The sequence below is a fragment of the Acanthaster planci genome, linkage group LG03 (assembly GCF_054643075.1).
Source record: "Acanthaster planci isolate LZ-2023a linkage group LG03, COTS_SCS, whole genome shotgun sequence".
Classification (NCBI taxonomy): Eukaryota; Metazoa; Echinodermata; class Asteroidea; order Valvatida; family Acanthasteridae; genus Acanthaster; species Acanthaster planci.
Genome location: NC_141779.1, coordinates 19,346,588 through 19,363,991, shown reverse-complemented (window position 1 = coordinate 19,363,991; position 17,404 = coordinate 19,346,588). Strand labels below are relative to the sequence as shown.

Sequence of the window (17,404 nt, the reverse complement as noted above, 5' to 3'; positions counted from 1 at the left end):
TATTTGGACTCTTAGGCATATTTCAAATCATGTTAATTAATTACCCACTGTAAAGTACCCCGGTTTCTCTTTCGTTCTTGTAGTAATCTTGAAGCCGAAGTAAAGGATTACTCGTTCATTTTTGTTAATTAGAAACACGTGTACAAAACATGCAGGGAAAATAAAAAATTCAAAAATCCATTGAAAAATAAGACAATGACGGCACAGTGACGTCACAAAATAAGCATTGATTTTTAATCTTAGTCCTTCACGGGCTGTAACTTTGATGACGATTGAGGATCGCAAAGTAACCCAAATTGTGCCTTGAAAACGTGTACAAAGTCAATGGGCTTATATAACTTTGTAAAAATCAATACTAAATCACCTGATGGCGTCATCATGACCATTTATGCAAAAGGATTCTTCATTGGTATTAGTTTGATGAATATCCAAAGTTGCAAAAGCACTGAAGTGGCGGGTGACAAAAAGTGTACAAAAGAAACGGGCTTTTGAGCAGAAGAAAAAACAAAAACTAGAGGAATTGCGTCTGTCTCAAGGACAGAATACGGGGCTTTTTCGCCTTTTTGTGTGAAGGAAAGTGCTTTGTTGGGCACAGCTCAAAATGTTTCAGAATGTTCATATTCATACACTTGACCATAACCTGCAAAACATGCAACCTAATTTAACTGCAAGTTTGTTGTTTTCTTTTTCCTTTGTAATTAATTAGCTGTCTTTTTCCATTTCTTATTTTACATAGCGCTTCTCTTGCTCTTGCTTTGATTTACGATATCACCAATCTTTGTTTTGTTAACATTTAATGTATTCATCGTTTTGTTTTAACATTCATCCCACGTGTATGTCTTAGTCCGAGTGTTTTTCTGTCAATGTATTAGTTTGTCGATTGATCTCGTTTTGTTTTGTCAGGGCATCTTATATATAGATAGATAGATATAGCTTCCAGCTTCTTAAGATGCCCCATATTGCTATCTTCATTCCATCTATGTATATATCCCTCTCAAGTTTCCTCTGTGTGTATGTACTAGTAATATTGTTCTAAATATATCTCCTGATAATTATTTTTCTCTGTGTGTATATGATAGTAATATTTTTCTAAATTTATCTTCTGATAATTAATTTATATTATTTTTCTATATGGCGTTATGGAAATAAATGTTGTTGTTGTTGTTGTTGACTTGTCTCCTGATGACGTCATTATCACATAACGTCGAAATTCCTGTAAAGCACTCCCTTTCAAGATATCTGCATGATTTGAACGAAATTGGATATGCACTTCAGGAGATATAGTATTTTAATTGAGGCACCATTTAATGTCACGTGACTCGTCTGCTGTTGGTATTGTAATCACGTGAGGTCAATTTTCATTTGTAAACCTTCCCTTCCTAACTACCTGCAAGGTTTCAACCCAATAAGATATGTACAATACAATAAATAATACAACAATACGTTCCATACTACAATGCAATCTGCTGTCGGCAGCAACAGGTTGGCATTTTCCAAGTCCCCAGTATATGCCCTACGCACTGTGCGCCGCCTATGCTGCAGGCAGATATTGGGCGTCCACACAGTAGCATATGCACAGCATGCAAATTGGATTTTCGAGTTGGCAATTTATATTTTAGGGGTTTTTGTCGACGGCACTTCACGTGTGTGGAAAGGTGTACCAGTTATGCATTTCATGCTGCTGACTTCAATGTTTTGGCTGTCATCTCATGCACAAATCACGCTTATATGTCTTACGGTTGATTTCTTTACCGAATTTTGAAGAATAAAAGAAGTTTTAATTGTAACTTCCGGTCTGATAACGTCATCAGCCCCAAACTTCACACACGTGTTGACAGGGTAAAGATGATCATCTACACCAATTTTCAGGCGATTTGGACAAACTTCGCCACGGTCATCTATTCAAAAATCTTTTTTTTTTTTAATTTTTAGCCTGTCGCTAGAGGGGGCTTGATAATTAGGTGATGTCATCAGTAGATGATCTGAAGAATACATTACCCCGACATACTAACACAGTTGAAAACAACTTGATACCTATTACCAAATTTAAACAATAGACCAATTCCAGAAGGGTCACGTGATATGACCCACACGAGATGAATTCAAGACCACATTTTACCCTGCCACTTGCTGCAAACAGAATGTTGCGGTAAGTCACGGTTGATTTTGTATGGATTTTCATAAATTTAACGGATAATTTAAATATTCAATATTTAATAATAAATCACTTGATGACGTCATCATGACATAAATATTTCAGTATTATCTTCGTTTTATAGTCAGTGCATGCTGTAGCTTTGACGACGATCAACGATTATTAAAGTACCGAAATAGTGCCTCAAAAACGTGTACAAAGTGAATGGGCTAAATAAATATTTAAAAAATCAATAATAAATCACTTGATGACGTCATCATGACGTCATGTTTCGGTATACGTATATGCAATAATGACTATGCCTGTGCAAACTTGGAATGCTTTGTGACAAAGATTAATGGCAAAAGTCCTGCACAGAAAAAACGTGTGCAAAGTCTACGGGCTTTGGGCCCAAAAAGAAGACCCCCCCAAAAAAATCCTGAAAATTGCGAAAAAGCCAACAAGTGCAAAACATTGAGTTCCCAATAGCGTTGCCTGCGTGGTGACGATTAGGGGGAAAGCGTGTTACACTGGAAGTAAAGACCATAACCACCAGTATAACTGCAAATTACAACCATCATCACATTTGGTTTTTCAATATCATAAATGTTGGCCGAATAATTTTAAATCCTCTTTCCCAGCTACTTACAGCGCCCTCATCTCACCCTAGGGTAGCAAAACAAATATGCACTATTACAAATCAGACGGTGAAAAATCATGACAAAATCAATCAAAAAGATGGCATCGTTGGTAGTACTTCTAACAAAGGGAAAGGTTTCTTTAGTTAAAAAGTGTCTGTTTAATAAAACGTTTCTTGTGATAGTTTCCTTTTTTACACTGTATATTTTCTGCACTTCTTGAAGACATAGGATGTGTTTTCAATTTTCATCTAGTCGTTCCAGAGCTTATACAAATCTTTGACAAAGTTCTGCATTATTTTTGTTTTCAATTTTCAAATATTAGGCCTATGCATCGAATGGATATTATACTTTTATCGTACTGAATTAAAAGGTCTTTTACAGAGAGATCCGTGTTTTGGATGAAAATTCCAACGAACTGCACTGCTTTTTTGCTGCATCAGTTGTAAACAAAATAACGTTGTTTTCTTCACTGTTGTATATTTATCAAAGTCTACCCGCTTTTATGCCCTATTTATCCGGTCCGCCCCCGAAATTGGAAACTTCCGATAATTACAGCAGTAAAGTTGACTGTTTTTGTAATTGGACGCATCTTCTTAGAATTTAGCTCAACAAAATTCCATTAGCCGTTAACCTATATTGCATCCTTGTTTTCTATGAAAAGAATTGAGGGTTAAAAAGCTTAGGCCGGAATTAAATTTCAGATTAAAACTGATCGAAATCAATCCAGTTTACGTTGAATAAGTCCATGCTATTTTCGTTTCGTGCGAAAGTTCTTACTGCTGCTGGTATATGTGTTTTTGAGAGTTTTTATTGTATAGAAATTGGTTTGTTTTACGGTCACTTCAATGGCTAAAAATTGGAAGAGAATAACGGTATGTGAAAGTATGTAAATACTGTAGTCACTACTAGGGGTTAACCACTGACTCCAATCGTTTCCATGAGACAGGAAGCAAGTTTCCAGGAGCGGACGTGTCCTTTTCAGCCTTCGGCATCCAAACATCGGCCTTGTACCTGCACTGACCTGGCTTCCTCTAATCTTCACCATGAAGACTTTTCTTCTCCTGGCGATGGCAGTTTCGCTAACGAGTAAGTTGAACCTTTTTTTCATCTCTCCGTGATTTCTTTCAAAAACATAGGACGGCGTAATTACACCTTCAAGAGTGCATGAATTTCTAAGAATTCTCAGACCAGATTGACCGAGAATGCGTGTCACGAAGGGTTTGAATCTTTCTTCCTGGCCAAAATCACCCGTCAAAGGGTAAACATGACCAAAGGCAGAGTTTTGTTGGACCAGAAAAAGGCGATTTTATGACCTCCCCCAACAAAAAGGGTCAGGCCTCAACAAAGGACCGGTATCCGCGGTAAATCTGAACTTTGGGGGGTTAATGTGGAAGCATGAACTTCACCGTCAACGTTAGACTGATGAAGAAATGAATTTTTGTTCGTTTTTGTTTTTGTAGTCATCATTTTGTCCTGAACCATGTGGTACCCATAAACTCATTCCGTACGATTGTCGTTCAATGCCTTTTATATTACAATTCGTTCAACAAAACCGGTTTTACAAAATCGTTGGTGAAGAAGCTTGATTTCTCAGTTAATGCGTTTTTCGTCCACTTGTTATGACAGGCACTGCAACAACAGGAGAAATTAGGAACGTGTATCAGTTCGGCAAATTCGTTATGTGCCTAGGAGATCTCTCCTTGTCACAGGCTTGGGAGTACAACGGCTACGGCTGTCACTGTGGCCTTGGAGGGAGTGGCACACCGCTAGACGACACTGACAGGTTAGTATGGCGATCATTAAGTTGAATTTGCAGAAAACGTAACTTGATTTGCAAGTAGATTCAGTGGTAGCAAAATTTTTTTCTAACTTCAAACGAAAATGGAATAGGAAGCCTGCAATCCATTAAATTTTGAACAAATTATTTCTGGGCCGATCTTGTTGTATTATTTTGTGTGGGTTTACTAACAGTAGTGATGTAAAATATTGCACTTTTCTCGCTATAATTCGAAATGCTACAATTTGAGCTTGTCCGGTTAATCAGAGGTACAGTATGCATTTCAAATAATTCCGTCCTTTATCTCTGCAGTTGATAATTGTTTATATTATATAAGAGTTAAAACGGTATAAATCATTTCCTCGCAAATCGTAGTAAAGAAACGAATAAATCCGGAATCTCTACAATAAACGCTGTACTGTGCAGTCACTAGGATGTGTGCACTCTGCACGTTACTGAAACCTAGAAACCTTACCCGCTACCATTCTTCTATTATAACCCAGGTTAAATTTAATACCGGTAACACAGCTTTATTTCCTTGTACTGTAAAAACTTGCCATCGATTTAGTGGATCATAATGACGACAATGCTGTTAATCAAAGTGTTAAACTGTATGAACATACCATGCTCAAAAATGACAATTAAATTAATTCAAAGCCGAATAATTTTTCTCTTTATTTTCAACCATTTTTTTTTCTAAGGACTTGGGTCCCAGTGGGATCTCAGACCTTCTGTCCTATTATATTTTTTCCTTTTTTCGGATAATTTTGACTAGTTACCGAAATCCCAATAAATGGGTACACAGAATTCACGAACACGTATACAATAAGAGCATTGATAGTGCTTGGAAAAATCGTCTCAATTGATCTTGCACCGAATCATTGTCAGCAACTAAGCGCAATAATAAAGACTGTTTCATATTGTTAAGGCGAATGTAAAAGCAAAGCATATTATCTTAAATCACAAAAGCTTTGCAGCCAAATTTGGCTGTATAGTTTAAACGTCGTATCCGAATTTTTTCAGCGCGAATATTGATTTTACGTCGCTAATTCGCGTTTTTGAGTTCGCAAAAGTTCGCTGCAAAGCTCTCACGTCACTTCAATTCCACTTGGCTTTCACATTCGCCTATCGTATGAGTTGGCCTTTAATTCGGTATACTAAAGTTACCCCATACACTTTACATGATGCATTCCTCGACAGATGCTGCGTTGATCATGACAACTGTTACAAGAGAGCTGTGGACAAGGGCAAGTGCTATACGTGGGAAACCTACACCCTTCCTTATAAGTACAAGAAATACAGGAAGTCTGGGCGCTGTGGCATCAAATGCAGTAAGACATATATTTACAGATTTTGATCATGTGAACGGTTTGATACTGTGCAGTTTTATTTCACGTGGCAAATTACTCAGTGTTTATGGTTGGCGCCCATTGAATTGATACTAACAGTCGATTCGTAAAGGGGTCACATGTCCTCAATGTAAGGTGGTCACATGTCCTCAACGTAACGTGGATGTACACTGTTCCTGCTACGAGTCCCCTTGGCTCCTGAAGGTTTACACCAAAGAGGTGATATATGATGTAGCTTGGGACTTTTAGATGGCATTAAGATTGACGATATTAGCCTATCGACAGGTGAGGGAAATTTAAATCTTATACGGGAAGCACAAGATCAAACAGATGGATGTATCATTTGCGGGTACATTTGTGAACTGGCGTTACGTAGACTGGTCGTCCAGTGCACACCTTGGGTTAAAGCTGTATATAAAATCCTCCTTCGCTTGCTGCCTACAAAGGCAACCGTGTTTACCTTGGATTGTATTGACGACAATGGAAAGTTCAGGTTTGGTTACTGTATATCTTGCAGAAATCTTCGAGACATATCATGCTAAGTTCGGACATTATAAACAATGCTTGCAGGTTGTTTCTTTCTTTTCCAAGTTCACACTTGTGAATTGCAGCCCCATTTACTAATGAGTGATTACAAAGCAATCTATAATACATGAAGAACATTTTGTTCTAATTCTTTATAAAAACGCAGCAGTCCGAACTTATTTTGTGCATCGTTTTTTATTGAGATTATAGATATCAACCAAACCAATGCCGAAACTGAGTTTAAGAAAGACTTATACACTAAATCTATTTCCAAAGGGAAATGCTGATTTTTAATTATGGGTTTTGCCCACTGCTATATCTGACACGGACCCTCCAGCCAATTCCGGCGAGCTCGGTGGCCGAGTGTTAACATATCTGCACTAGTAAGCAGGAGATCACGGGTTCGAGTAGGCCTAAGCGTTGAATTTTTTTAGCTCCCGGACATCGACGAGCACGAGCTGTTATGAAAATGCGCCGAGTTAAAGGCATCACCCATAATTAAAATCATATTAAATCCGCTTGATCAAGAAAATTTTATGAAAGAGCACGTTTCTTTCTTTCTCGTTTATTTTGGGTCTTGTTTGGTTATTTTTTCTGCAGAGAAAAGATCCCAATACGGTTGGCTTTCCCTAAGAAAAGCATGCAGGGTCTTCATCTGTAACTGCGATCGCAAGGCAGCGAAATGTTTCGCCGACAAGCGGTCCACCTTCAACCGCGGTTACGTAAACTATGACAAGAGCACCTGCTAGACAATACGCTGGCTGATACCTGACTTGTACACCGTAGATGACCAAGGATGGACAAATATCCGAAGTAGTGAATTAACTTAATGACTAAATTAACTAGAAAATATGACTTGCTTAAAAAATTTCACAATTTTGACATATAGTACTTTAGTGTTATGGGGTCTTGTCCTCCTAATCAGCAACTAGACCCCCAACAAATTGTAACAAAAGATTTTTCAGCAGAATATAGTTCTATCCAATGAGTGGCATGCACAAAGTTTATCAAATTCCGACCACTGGAAGGAGTTTTATTGGGGGGGGGCTTTTAAAGTGGTCAGAATTTGATAGACTTTCTGCCTGTCGCTCATCACATCAAGTAGGGCTGAAATCCGTTGAAAAACCTTTTGTTAGAATTTGTTGGGGATGAGGGTACTTTTTCACTTAAATCTACCCGATATAAACACCAAAAAGGGGAAACAACTCACAGGATCTACAACGATAAACAAAGTTTCTTTAATTCGCTCAAAATGTACCGTACAGCTTTCCGCACTGCGGTCAGAACCACAACTACACCGTTCCGACTCTGCTCCAAAACAGATTGTAAACAATCCCCGCCCGTGAACTTTGCCAAACCCTTCCTGCGCCTGCCAAAACCGGATCCGCCGGCGCCTGAGGCTGTTCTAGTGGTAACAAAAGATATATTAACGGTCGGTTACAGTACGTTCATAAACGATTTGGCGATATTTCATTTCCGAAAATTGTCATTACAGATTTACACACGAGACAAATTGAAAATATTTCTGGCTATGGCTAATATGTATAGCGATTTTAACCGCCATTTGCAACAATCAATCTGAATTGTGGCAAAAAGATGTCGAGCTCTCTGACATTTTGTGTTTGTCGTCCTTAGGCCCTAAATTCCAAACACGCATGCTGAGTTTGCAGCTCATCATTTACGAAGATTGAATAGGGCCTAGAACCTGAAAGTAAAAGGTCACGGAGCAAGCTTTAGGAACCCTCGCGCGGTCCGCCCAAGGGATTTTACATTGGGTCGTCCTATATATCACGTTGGATAATTTTTGGAAGAATATTTTCTAATCAAAACCCACCCAGCAAAACACTTATGTTTTCCTGAAGTAATATTTAGGAAAAGCCATGGGTTAAAACGAATTTAATTAACGACCTTTCACGTCCGACGATATCGTACCCAGGTTTCCTTGTCGTGCACGTTTGTTTTCACTCCTAGTGCTTACGTAAAAACGAGATCATACAATTTTCAAAGATTTGCCTACCTGCTGACGATGGTTCCAGATTTCGTTGAATTGAAACGCAGTTGTTGCCAGTAAAGGTTACGTCAATTCAACGAAATCTGGAAGCCATCGTCAGCAGGTAGGCAAATCTTTGGAACATTGTACAATCTGGGTACCTATAGGTTTCATTGTTCGTGCACGTTTGTTTTCACTCCTAGAGCTTACGTGAAAACGAGATTGTACAATGTTTCAAAGATTTGCCTACCTGCTGACGATAGCTTCCAGATTTCGTTGAATTGACGTAATGCAGTTGTTGGCAGTAACATTTAAATAAAGTATTAGAATATTTCGTGAAGGTGTATTATTCCTTTAACCTTATTACCTTATAAATTAGAAAATTCCATAAAATATTTTAATCTGTTTTTATTTCGGTTCTTATCAACGGACTACCATACTAAATTCAAACCGTAAATGTTCAACTACGTACAAGATCGCTGAATTGGACTGTTCTTCACTTTCGGAAGTGATTGGTCCATTTTTGGCATGGTATTTCTCTTTTTAGGTCAGCTAATTTCTTCAGTTTCTGCAAATTGACATCCTAGCAAATATTTTCCAAAGGCCTTTTCCGAGTTGGATTTTTAAACAAGCAACTGAACAAAAAAAATAGGACGAATTCTAAAATGCTTGAACGTTATTTTTCCTATTCATTTGTTCCTAAAGCATGCCACCAGAGGTCAACTTTCAGGCTTTAGTAGAAAAGACGGATCTTAGGTTAATAATTTTAGGGGGTAAAGGTACATAGCAATAAAGAAATTCACAGTGGCTTGCAATAATTTGGATTGTAAATTTTGATTCTCATTTCTGAATTCGTGCACACGAATGCACCTGGCATTGAGAACCTCCGATGTTCACAAAAACTTCTAGCAGGCTCCTTGCAACACTAGAAAGAAAAACAGGCATTTTGCACCCCATCACTGCTACATGCATCTCCATACTTAATATATACCCTTTTTATAACGGTGAGAACCCTGATAACACAACTTGGCTGCATGGAAAAGGCATGATATAAAGATTGGCCTATAAAACATAAGACCACAGCAAAAAACTAGACTTCGCGACTGCGTTAAAATTTACATCATCTAGCTTCCTTTTTCTACCTGTCTTCAGCGCAGTTGTCCCGAGTACTAAAGACTATTAACCATGGGCGTAAGTCCCAGGTTGGTTGGGGTACATTCCCCACACTCACTTTTTTGTTGTGAGAGAATGTTTTGAAGCTCACAACAACTAAAGTATTCAATATCACTCAAAAGGGAAACTATTTAAAAAGTCATAAAAAATCCATTCTGATTTTACGTAAATATAATACATATTTATACGTTCATTTACATCATGAACATAGTTTCGTAATTATGGTGTTGAGCCCCCCTCCGCTTTTCAAATTTCAATTACCGGCCTAGTCCCCCTCCCCTTAAATCCCTAGCCCCTATTTCCGGCACAAATTTACGCCACTGCTACTAGTGCTAGATAGACCAAATGCTGTATATGTGTAACCCTATTTCCTCTGAGCTTTCAGCATTTTAGGGGGTATTTATAGCTGTTCCTGAGATCTTCATATTTTTTCCAAAAACACACAAACATTTCTTCCAATTTTCCTTTCCTGGCACTTATTTCCTAAACAAGCTTATTCCACGCGATTTGAACGGGTCCACCATCACCGTATTTACACACATCATAAAATGTAGTATCATTAACATAATTTCACCTCTAGTAAAGGAGAATAAAAATCAGTAACCACAATGATGAAAAAAATAAGAAGCCCATAAAAGCTTTGTGCCTGGTGGTACGGCATTATGTAGCCAAGCATGCTGACATTGCCTGGCTGGGTTTAATTCTTTGTTTTATTCCAAAAACAAAAGCTTCTAATCCTAGTATCCTTTGACTTCAGGATTGATTCTTAAATTTTATCAGGAGCTCTGACTCTGGTAAGCGACAGTCAAAACTTCCCTCACCTATTAATTTTTCCCTATCAGTTTGATAATACAACTGTCCAAATTAAGGTAAATTAAATTAATAATTCCAATAACATTTTCCAATAATTTCAATTTTCATTAGATTTAGTTATGTTTAATACAATCTAGTAGGTAAAAACTGAATAAAGATTGCTACTGACATCAAAGCACGAGAGGAAGTCCTCCTTTATATCAGGCAAACTAAAAACGAAAGTCGTCGGGACCATCCAGAAGAAGCCGGTTTTCATGATGTCAAACAAGGCTCTGCTATCATATGAGTGTTTATCTGGGCAAACGCCCCACGTCCGTGAGCGCTGTGCAAGCTCGCACTTACCCATGAAGAGATCGGAAAGTGAGAGCGACTTGGCATTGGTCTTCCATCGACAATGTTGATCAACATTGGATTGTACGATAAGGATGAACCGTCCCAAGTTGAACCGGAGTAAGGTTTTGATGAATTTCAGGCACATGGTCTCGGTCTTTGGCCGAGAATAACATGCAACTTATTCTATAACCAGTGTTTCTCAGTTCTTGTGTCTAAAAACTCTTGTGATCGCCACAAGGTCAAGAAACTCTTGGGGGGACGAGAGAATTATGACATCATCAAATCGCTAGACTTGTTTGCTGCCCTCATCAAAGCTATTTTGTTTTAATACTGTGAATATTCTTGCGGTGGAACTAAACTCCCAGTGTTACCTTTTTTATCTATAAATGCAAAGAGAAACTGCCTCTTTAATCATGATATGGGTAATAAAGACAAATTCCCTTTAAAGTGGGAGATTGTCCCAAGCATGGCCAGAAATCACGTGGTGCGTTCGTTCTACCAAAGGTTAACATGATTTAATCCAGATCCCGTGACTTCTATATAACTTTATCCCTGCACGATGCTACTTTAAGAGGGGGTGTCAATCATGGGCTGATCCGGGAAGTTACTGAAACAGGGCGGGCAAACCTCCACTCCCATATGTTTGTGCATAAAATGCTGCTCCCACAGAATCCCTACTGCCACTTGTCTGCTATATATTTGTGACGAAACTACTCTCTCCCCTCTTTTGAAAGTGGACCAGGCCACTGAGTCAATGGCTCTTATTTTCAGCGTGTCTGGAGCCTTCTGGCCGCTGGCGCCGACAGCAGATAGTTTACTGACTTCGAGTGAAATAGGAGCTAAGACCCCCCCCTTGGAATCTGGTGTTGGCCGTGTGGAAAGAATTCAGTGAATTCTTTGTTTTATTCAGAAAGCTAGCGGGAGAATGTGATTTGTGTGTCCTATGTAATAATATTATTTGACCGTAATAGGGACAAACGATCACAGGCATGTAAAAACTGAAAACGTGCACGTTATGTTAAAGCAATGGTTATTGATCTGAGTTGCATTATTGTATGCACGTCGTGGGAAAGATTGTCTATGCACATCAGGTTTACCATTTACAAACCCAACCTACAAAATTATAGCCAAAACTTGCGGAAAGATACGAGGACATTTCTTTTCAATTGATGATGAAAGGTTTTGATTCAGGAATGGTCTACAAGATCAGTAGATTTCCATTTTCTGGGTACACCCTTACTACTGTGAATTAAGTATTACACAAATGGCTTTAACAAGGAAGCGGGTATGGTCAAGTTTGGCTTTCTTACGGATTGCTACTATCGCCAGTTGTTTAAAAAATGTGAACACATGGTTGAAAACACATGGTTGAAATGGTCCAATCTTAGCAATGATCATGTGATGATGACGCAAAACTCTGCCAGGGCACGTAGAAATGTGATTAAACATTAGCTCATGCTTAGTTCTTAATTTGTAATTTAAGAACCGATGACGATTGGGGCACCCGATCCGACTACCCACCGCTACTTCTAAGTAGGGTTGCACACCAAATAAGCCATTCTATGAGTAGGTCGGTATCATAGGATCGTAGCATGGACTTCGCCCGCCCACTTGTAAAGCTGGACCAGTTTAGCTCTTGCACCGCAGCAGTGGCTCTCTGTTGTGTTTCAAGGGGGCACTTTTCATGCCATGCTTACAAGCTTGGCGAATGTAGTCCTGCTACGATTCTATGATGCCGACCTACTCATGGCATGGTGCAAACCCTACTTATAAGAGGCGGTGGGTAGTAAGATCGGATGGATTGGGTAAAATCGAAGCGCAAACTATTTGCAGATTGGTGCTGACAACTTAGCCAGTAAACAAATATGATAACAATGAAAATGACTGACAGAAATACGCTTTTAATGTTCCAGCGAAGCACTAGTTGTGTCTGTAGTATTAGCTCGAACGATCAAAGATGCATTAACAAATATTACACAATGGATGTACAAAACACTGATATTACAATGCAGTGCCTGCTTTGTAAGCTCAGTGTGGTTTTGTCGTGCCATTGCGCTACACCAAGATTCCCTGGTGCGATTTTATGGGCTCAAAAGAAGTTCCTGCTGTCTGCCTAACTGGCCAAAAAGAAACGAAAACACGTTTACTGCTCCTTTATAATAATGGGAGTATTTTTTCCTCAGCTATGAGTATTAATTCACATATTTTTTTTCTCTTCATACACCCTAAGTCCCTGGCCTTTTGGAAGTTCTCGAGAGCATGGTGAAAAGAGCAGTTGAGGCAACTTCGAGCAACTGGTCGTTTTTTCTGGTACCTGGGATGTATTCTGTATGAAAGTTACCAGTGATATTCACCCAATGGTCAGCGAATGGTCGTCGATCGAGCGTGCCCGCCACCGTTCTAAAATGTTAGAGCAGTTGCACCGTAGGCTAACATGTGTGAAAAAAAAAACGCATTTAAACATCCAGCCCTGAACAACACAGCCAGGGCTCAATACATCCATCATAAAATATGCACGCCAGTGAAGTGTTATTATTACAGTCAATGTCTTACTTTTTAGTGAAATGAATTTTTAACCTCCATTTTCGATGACTGCCAGTATATGTAAAAACGCCATATGGAGCCCGAGGTAAAAGGTCACGCAGCAAGATTTTGAAACGTTCGTGCGTTCCGCCTATGGGGATTTTATATTGGGTCGTCCTATAACGTTCGATAATTTTGGAAGAATAATTTCTAAAAATGAAACCACCCCACGAAACAGTCATATCAGAATTTTTCCTTTGTCCTCTTTGAGTAACTTTTGGAAAAATTAACCTGGATATTGATAAAACTATATATACCGCATTACCGTTCCTATGTCTCTTTGTTCGTTCATGCTTGTTTTCATTCCCGTGCTCAAGTGAAAACGAGGTTGTACAACACTGCAAAGGTTTACTTACGTTCAGTGGTTGGGTTCTAGATTCAGTCGAGTTGACATGACGCAGTTCTTGTCAGCAAAGGTTAGATTAACCTTATCAGATCAGATTAACCCCTCCAATGTTGCGTTAACGGCTGGTGCGCATCCATGGCGATCCACTTAAACATTGGAATGGGGGGTGGGGGAAATGGGGGGTGGTTGAAGGTGGGTGCAATCTAAACTACCCAAGTCTACGTTAATGCACACTGTGAAATGTTTCAAAGCATGGTATTATAGGCACATTGGTTTCTGGCAATTCTTACAAATCACAGGAGTCTGTTTACGTTGGGTTCTCGTAATGCAAACAACCCAGTTTTGATTTTGGCCTTGCCTACTTCTTCCGGGATGATGTCCACTTGAAAGAAGTGCAGTTTCAGGGGCAGGTGGTGTTGAGTTGCTCGTCCTGCAGGCGGACAACAGTTCATCGATGACCTGGAACCGGAAATCCAAGCTAGTGAGTCGACGCTTTGTAAGGATGCTGTTGTACACGATGGTAGCATTAACCAAACAGATATCAAACATGTCAGGGATCTATGACGATGCATGTAGTACTGACACATTTGTGATGCTAAGTCCTTCCGCCCATTTACTTATTATATAATCGTTGACGACAGCAGGTCTTTGGATTGTACGACGTCTGGTGGAACTTTTTTGCAACGAATGTCTTTAGTGTCACTTTTGCAGTCGCCATAATTAGTCAGAACTGTTACACATTTTGGGGGCGTCCAGGCAAACAACACAAAGTTGCCCTGCTTTAGAGAAAAAAAAACTGGGGTGGATCATGTCGGTTCATGGAGACCTTCTTAGGGTTTGCACTGTCTGTAATTCATTGTATGGTATAGTGCACAGTTCCACGAGCTCCAAAGCCTAGCTGGGACCACTTGTGCACAAGAGTGGGGCTAGCGAACCAATTGTCCATAAAAACAACATGGCCTTTGTTTTCCAATCTTTTCAGTAAGTCAGTGACAATTTGGCTTGATGCTGTAAGGTTGGGTTGATGGTTGACTTTAGCGTACGCAACAGAGTGCGAGATGATTTGGAAAAAACATTTCAAGCCATGTTTGGCCGAATTGCGTGGTACTGTTTAAAATCGAGTCGACCATTAAACATTATGATAGTCTCATCCGGTGAGAGGTTTCGTCTGGGCTTATAGATCCTACGAAACAACAGAACTACAGTGTCCAGTAGCGGACCAACTTTAGACAGCTTGTCACGGGGAGAGTCGTCTGCTGTGTTGTCGGCAAGGTGGAGAAATCGAAGGATTGCCAGCAATCGGGCGCGAGACATTGCCGACAGATACAAAGGACTTCGAAGAACTTCGCACCTGGACCAGTACATTGCGTAGCTAGGCCTTTTGTTGATGCCCATCGGGTGCAGCAGTGCGACAAAGGCCCTCATTTCAGGAACATCGGATCTGCAGATAGCGTCTGATCTGCTTATCGGATGGTCTCCCTTACCAGCAATTGCAAACTGCTTCACAGAAGAAGAGTTGAAATATCTATAGGGGTGACAGATGACTAAAATTCTGGCTACACCCAGTCGGTCCCGTGAAGTTCACAGGTTGTGGATTTTGGTAAGTGGTGGTTGCTTGCCATCCAGTCCTGCGTTATTGAAGAATAATATTAGGACTAATAAGAACAATATTTACAAAGTGTTAACAACTTTGTTTTATTCAGCTGTTTATTGAAGAGGTGATACATCGGGCTTCCCTAATTTGGGATGGACTGAAATGCCTATTCACACACACTGCCTGTAAACTAAATCTTGATTCACCACTCCTTTAGTCATATACACGCACACTCTCAAAGTGGTATTCTGCCAAAGAAAGCGTGTTCTATTTTCCGTACGATATGTCAGTTAATTGAGGGTGATCTTTTAATTTCTGCTGGGACACCATGACAAGTTAATCTGTATTGAGACGGCACAGTACATTTACGGGTTTAAACAAAAAAGATTGGAATCCTTCTTTTTCCTTGATTAGCAATTAGGATTCGTGACACATTTGGGACATCAGGAAAAGTATGGCGAGCCTGCTAATGGTTAGAAAATGCAAAACATTGTAATGGTTATGATATGAATGACTGATACTAGACTGTCTAGTTGCAAGGCTGTACATTTGTACATGCCTTAGGCCTACCTGAAGTTCGGCTCGGGGATGCCTAGTGGCTTTGATGTGGTGAAGGGTGTGTTTGCAACTAATTCATCATAACTGCCTTCTGATGAGAACGAGGAGGAAGTTGCATCCGAGAGTATTTTAGAGCCACGATCTGCTAAAATTTCTTCGACAATGTCCGCAGCCCCGGCCATTTCGCCTCTTGCGGTTTTTGTAGGGACGCATCAAGCGCGTCTCCAAGCCATATCGTCCAATCAGAACGCTTGAGACGATGTCAAACGGGCGAGAGTGCTATGTACATTCCTGTTGCTGGCATTTTGGTCTGTGTTGCAAAGAGGAACGTTGGTAACGTAGTGACACTGAAATGGTGGGACACAAAGGTTCTTTGGTAAAGAACACGCATGCTACTTTGAGCCCAGCTGACACGTCTGGGGCTGAAAGGGTTTAACATCAGAATTTTTCTTAAAAGTCGGACATTGTTTTAAATTTATTTCCTTATAAATGAAAAAAAAGTTTAAAATATTTTGATTTGTTTTTATTTGGCTATTTAATGCGCAGTTGGAAAGGGCTGACACGATTTGTGCACTCTGATTGTTCAACACGTTGCAAACTGTTGGTGGCACACCATAATGAAACAGATTCCCATGATGACCTCACCGTGAGCACCAAGGCTGGAAATATCCTCAGCAAGGGTAGCAAAGGCTACCGCGCGAGGTATTACTAAAATGACATTTGTGATATTGTATATCTCCTCATCAAACGAAGTGAAGATATCAATTTTCACACAGTTGAAGTTATAGACTCGTTTAGAGTTAAACCCCTGATACAACTCCAAGCTCGAACAAAAGATATGCTTTACCACCAGATATCAAAACAGTAACTTTTTTAATTAGGTTTTTAAAGGAGGTAGGCCTATGGGCGTAATCTTTACTCCTTATTACAGCCAAAGAACTTTTTTATGTTTCATATTTAACCATATTCTCGCTTTTTCTTCTGCTTTTATTGATAACATGAGATCAAAATAATTTCATTAGAGACTTGCAGTTCTAAACAAACGTGTAAAAACTGGATTCTGTTGCCGATTTTATTTGAACTTTTGCATTACATCATTCAATAAATTGGGGATAATTATCTACTTGGTACTGTTTTGCTTCTCTTCTTTATTTCGAGGCTGTATTGTAATGTTTATTTCTACAGCAAAACTGTTTAATTGCAAGCCTCGCATCGCGAGACAGATTACCAACTTCGAAGTTTTTTGAAAGAACAAGCAGCTAGCAGTTACCCTATACTTCAGTATTTCAACCGTCATGTTTTCCTGGCGTGTACAGTTGCTGTGGCGAGTATGTTTGCAGCCTATTCACGTTGCGTTATTTGTGGGTGTATCTTCTATTACTTTTTGCACATTAGTTTCCAAATATAACAACTTTATGTATCATATACTCAACCATACGCAAACTTTACGCACTGCCGTATCCATCCACCATGGAATAGTTTGAAACTTTGATAAGTCTCTACGATTGTCTCTGCTGTCACCTCAACTTATATTGAATCATGCCTAGTAAGACTGCTGTTCACCCAATTTGAAACTTCAGGTTTTGGT

At 39.5% G+C, this 17,404-nt stretch overlaps 1 protein-coding gene across 2 annotated transcripts; it reads left to right on the top strand.

Moving 5' to 3' along the window:
- The first annotated feature begins 3,666 nt into the window (after positions 1-3,666).
- On the top strand, positions 3,667-9,234 carry LOC110973077 (phospholipase A2 AP-PLA2-I-like). 2 transcript variants are annotated; one of them, XR_015424841.1, is made up of 5 exons: positions 3,667-3,861; positions 4,402-4,558; positions 5,753-5,883; positions 7,027-8,455; positions 8,680-9,234. XR_015424841.1 is itself a non-coding variant. In XM_022223549.2 (4 exons), the coding sequence occupies exons 1-4, from the start codon at positions 3,819-3,821 to the stop codon at positions 7,173-7,175; spliced, it is 480 nt and encodes a 159-aa protein (XP_022079241.1). In that variant the 5' UTR covers positions 3,667-3,818; the 3' UTR covers positions 7,176-9,234. The 2 variants fall into 2 exon arrangements, 1 of the variants encoding a protein (XP_022079241.1); XM_022223549.2 differs by having other exon boundaries at positions 7,027-9,234.
- The last annotated feature ends 8,170 nt before the right edge of the window (positions 9,235-17,404 follow it).

Excerpts from the sequence above, each read along its gene's own strand:
- LOC110973077 (XM_022223549.2), top strand. The coding sequence starts at position 3,819 with ATGAAGACTTTTCTTCTCCTGGCGATGGCAGTTTCGCTAACGA. Across the intron at positions 3,862-4,401 it reads GATGGCAGTTTCGCTAACGA|GCACTGCAACAACAGGAGAA; the intron begins GTAAGTTGAACC and ends TTGTTATGACAG. Across the intron at positions 5,884-7,026 it reads GCGCTGTGGCATCAAATGCA|AGAAAAGATCCCAATACGGT; the intron begins GTAAGACATATA and ends TTTTTTCTGCAG.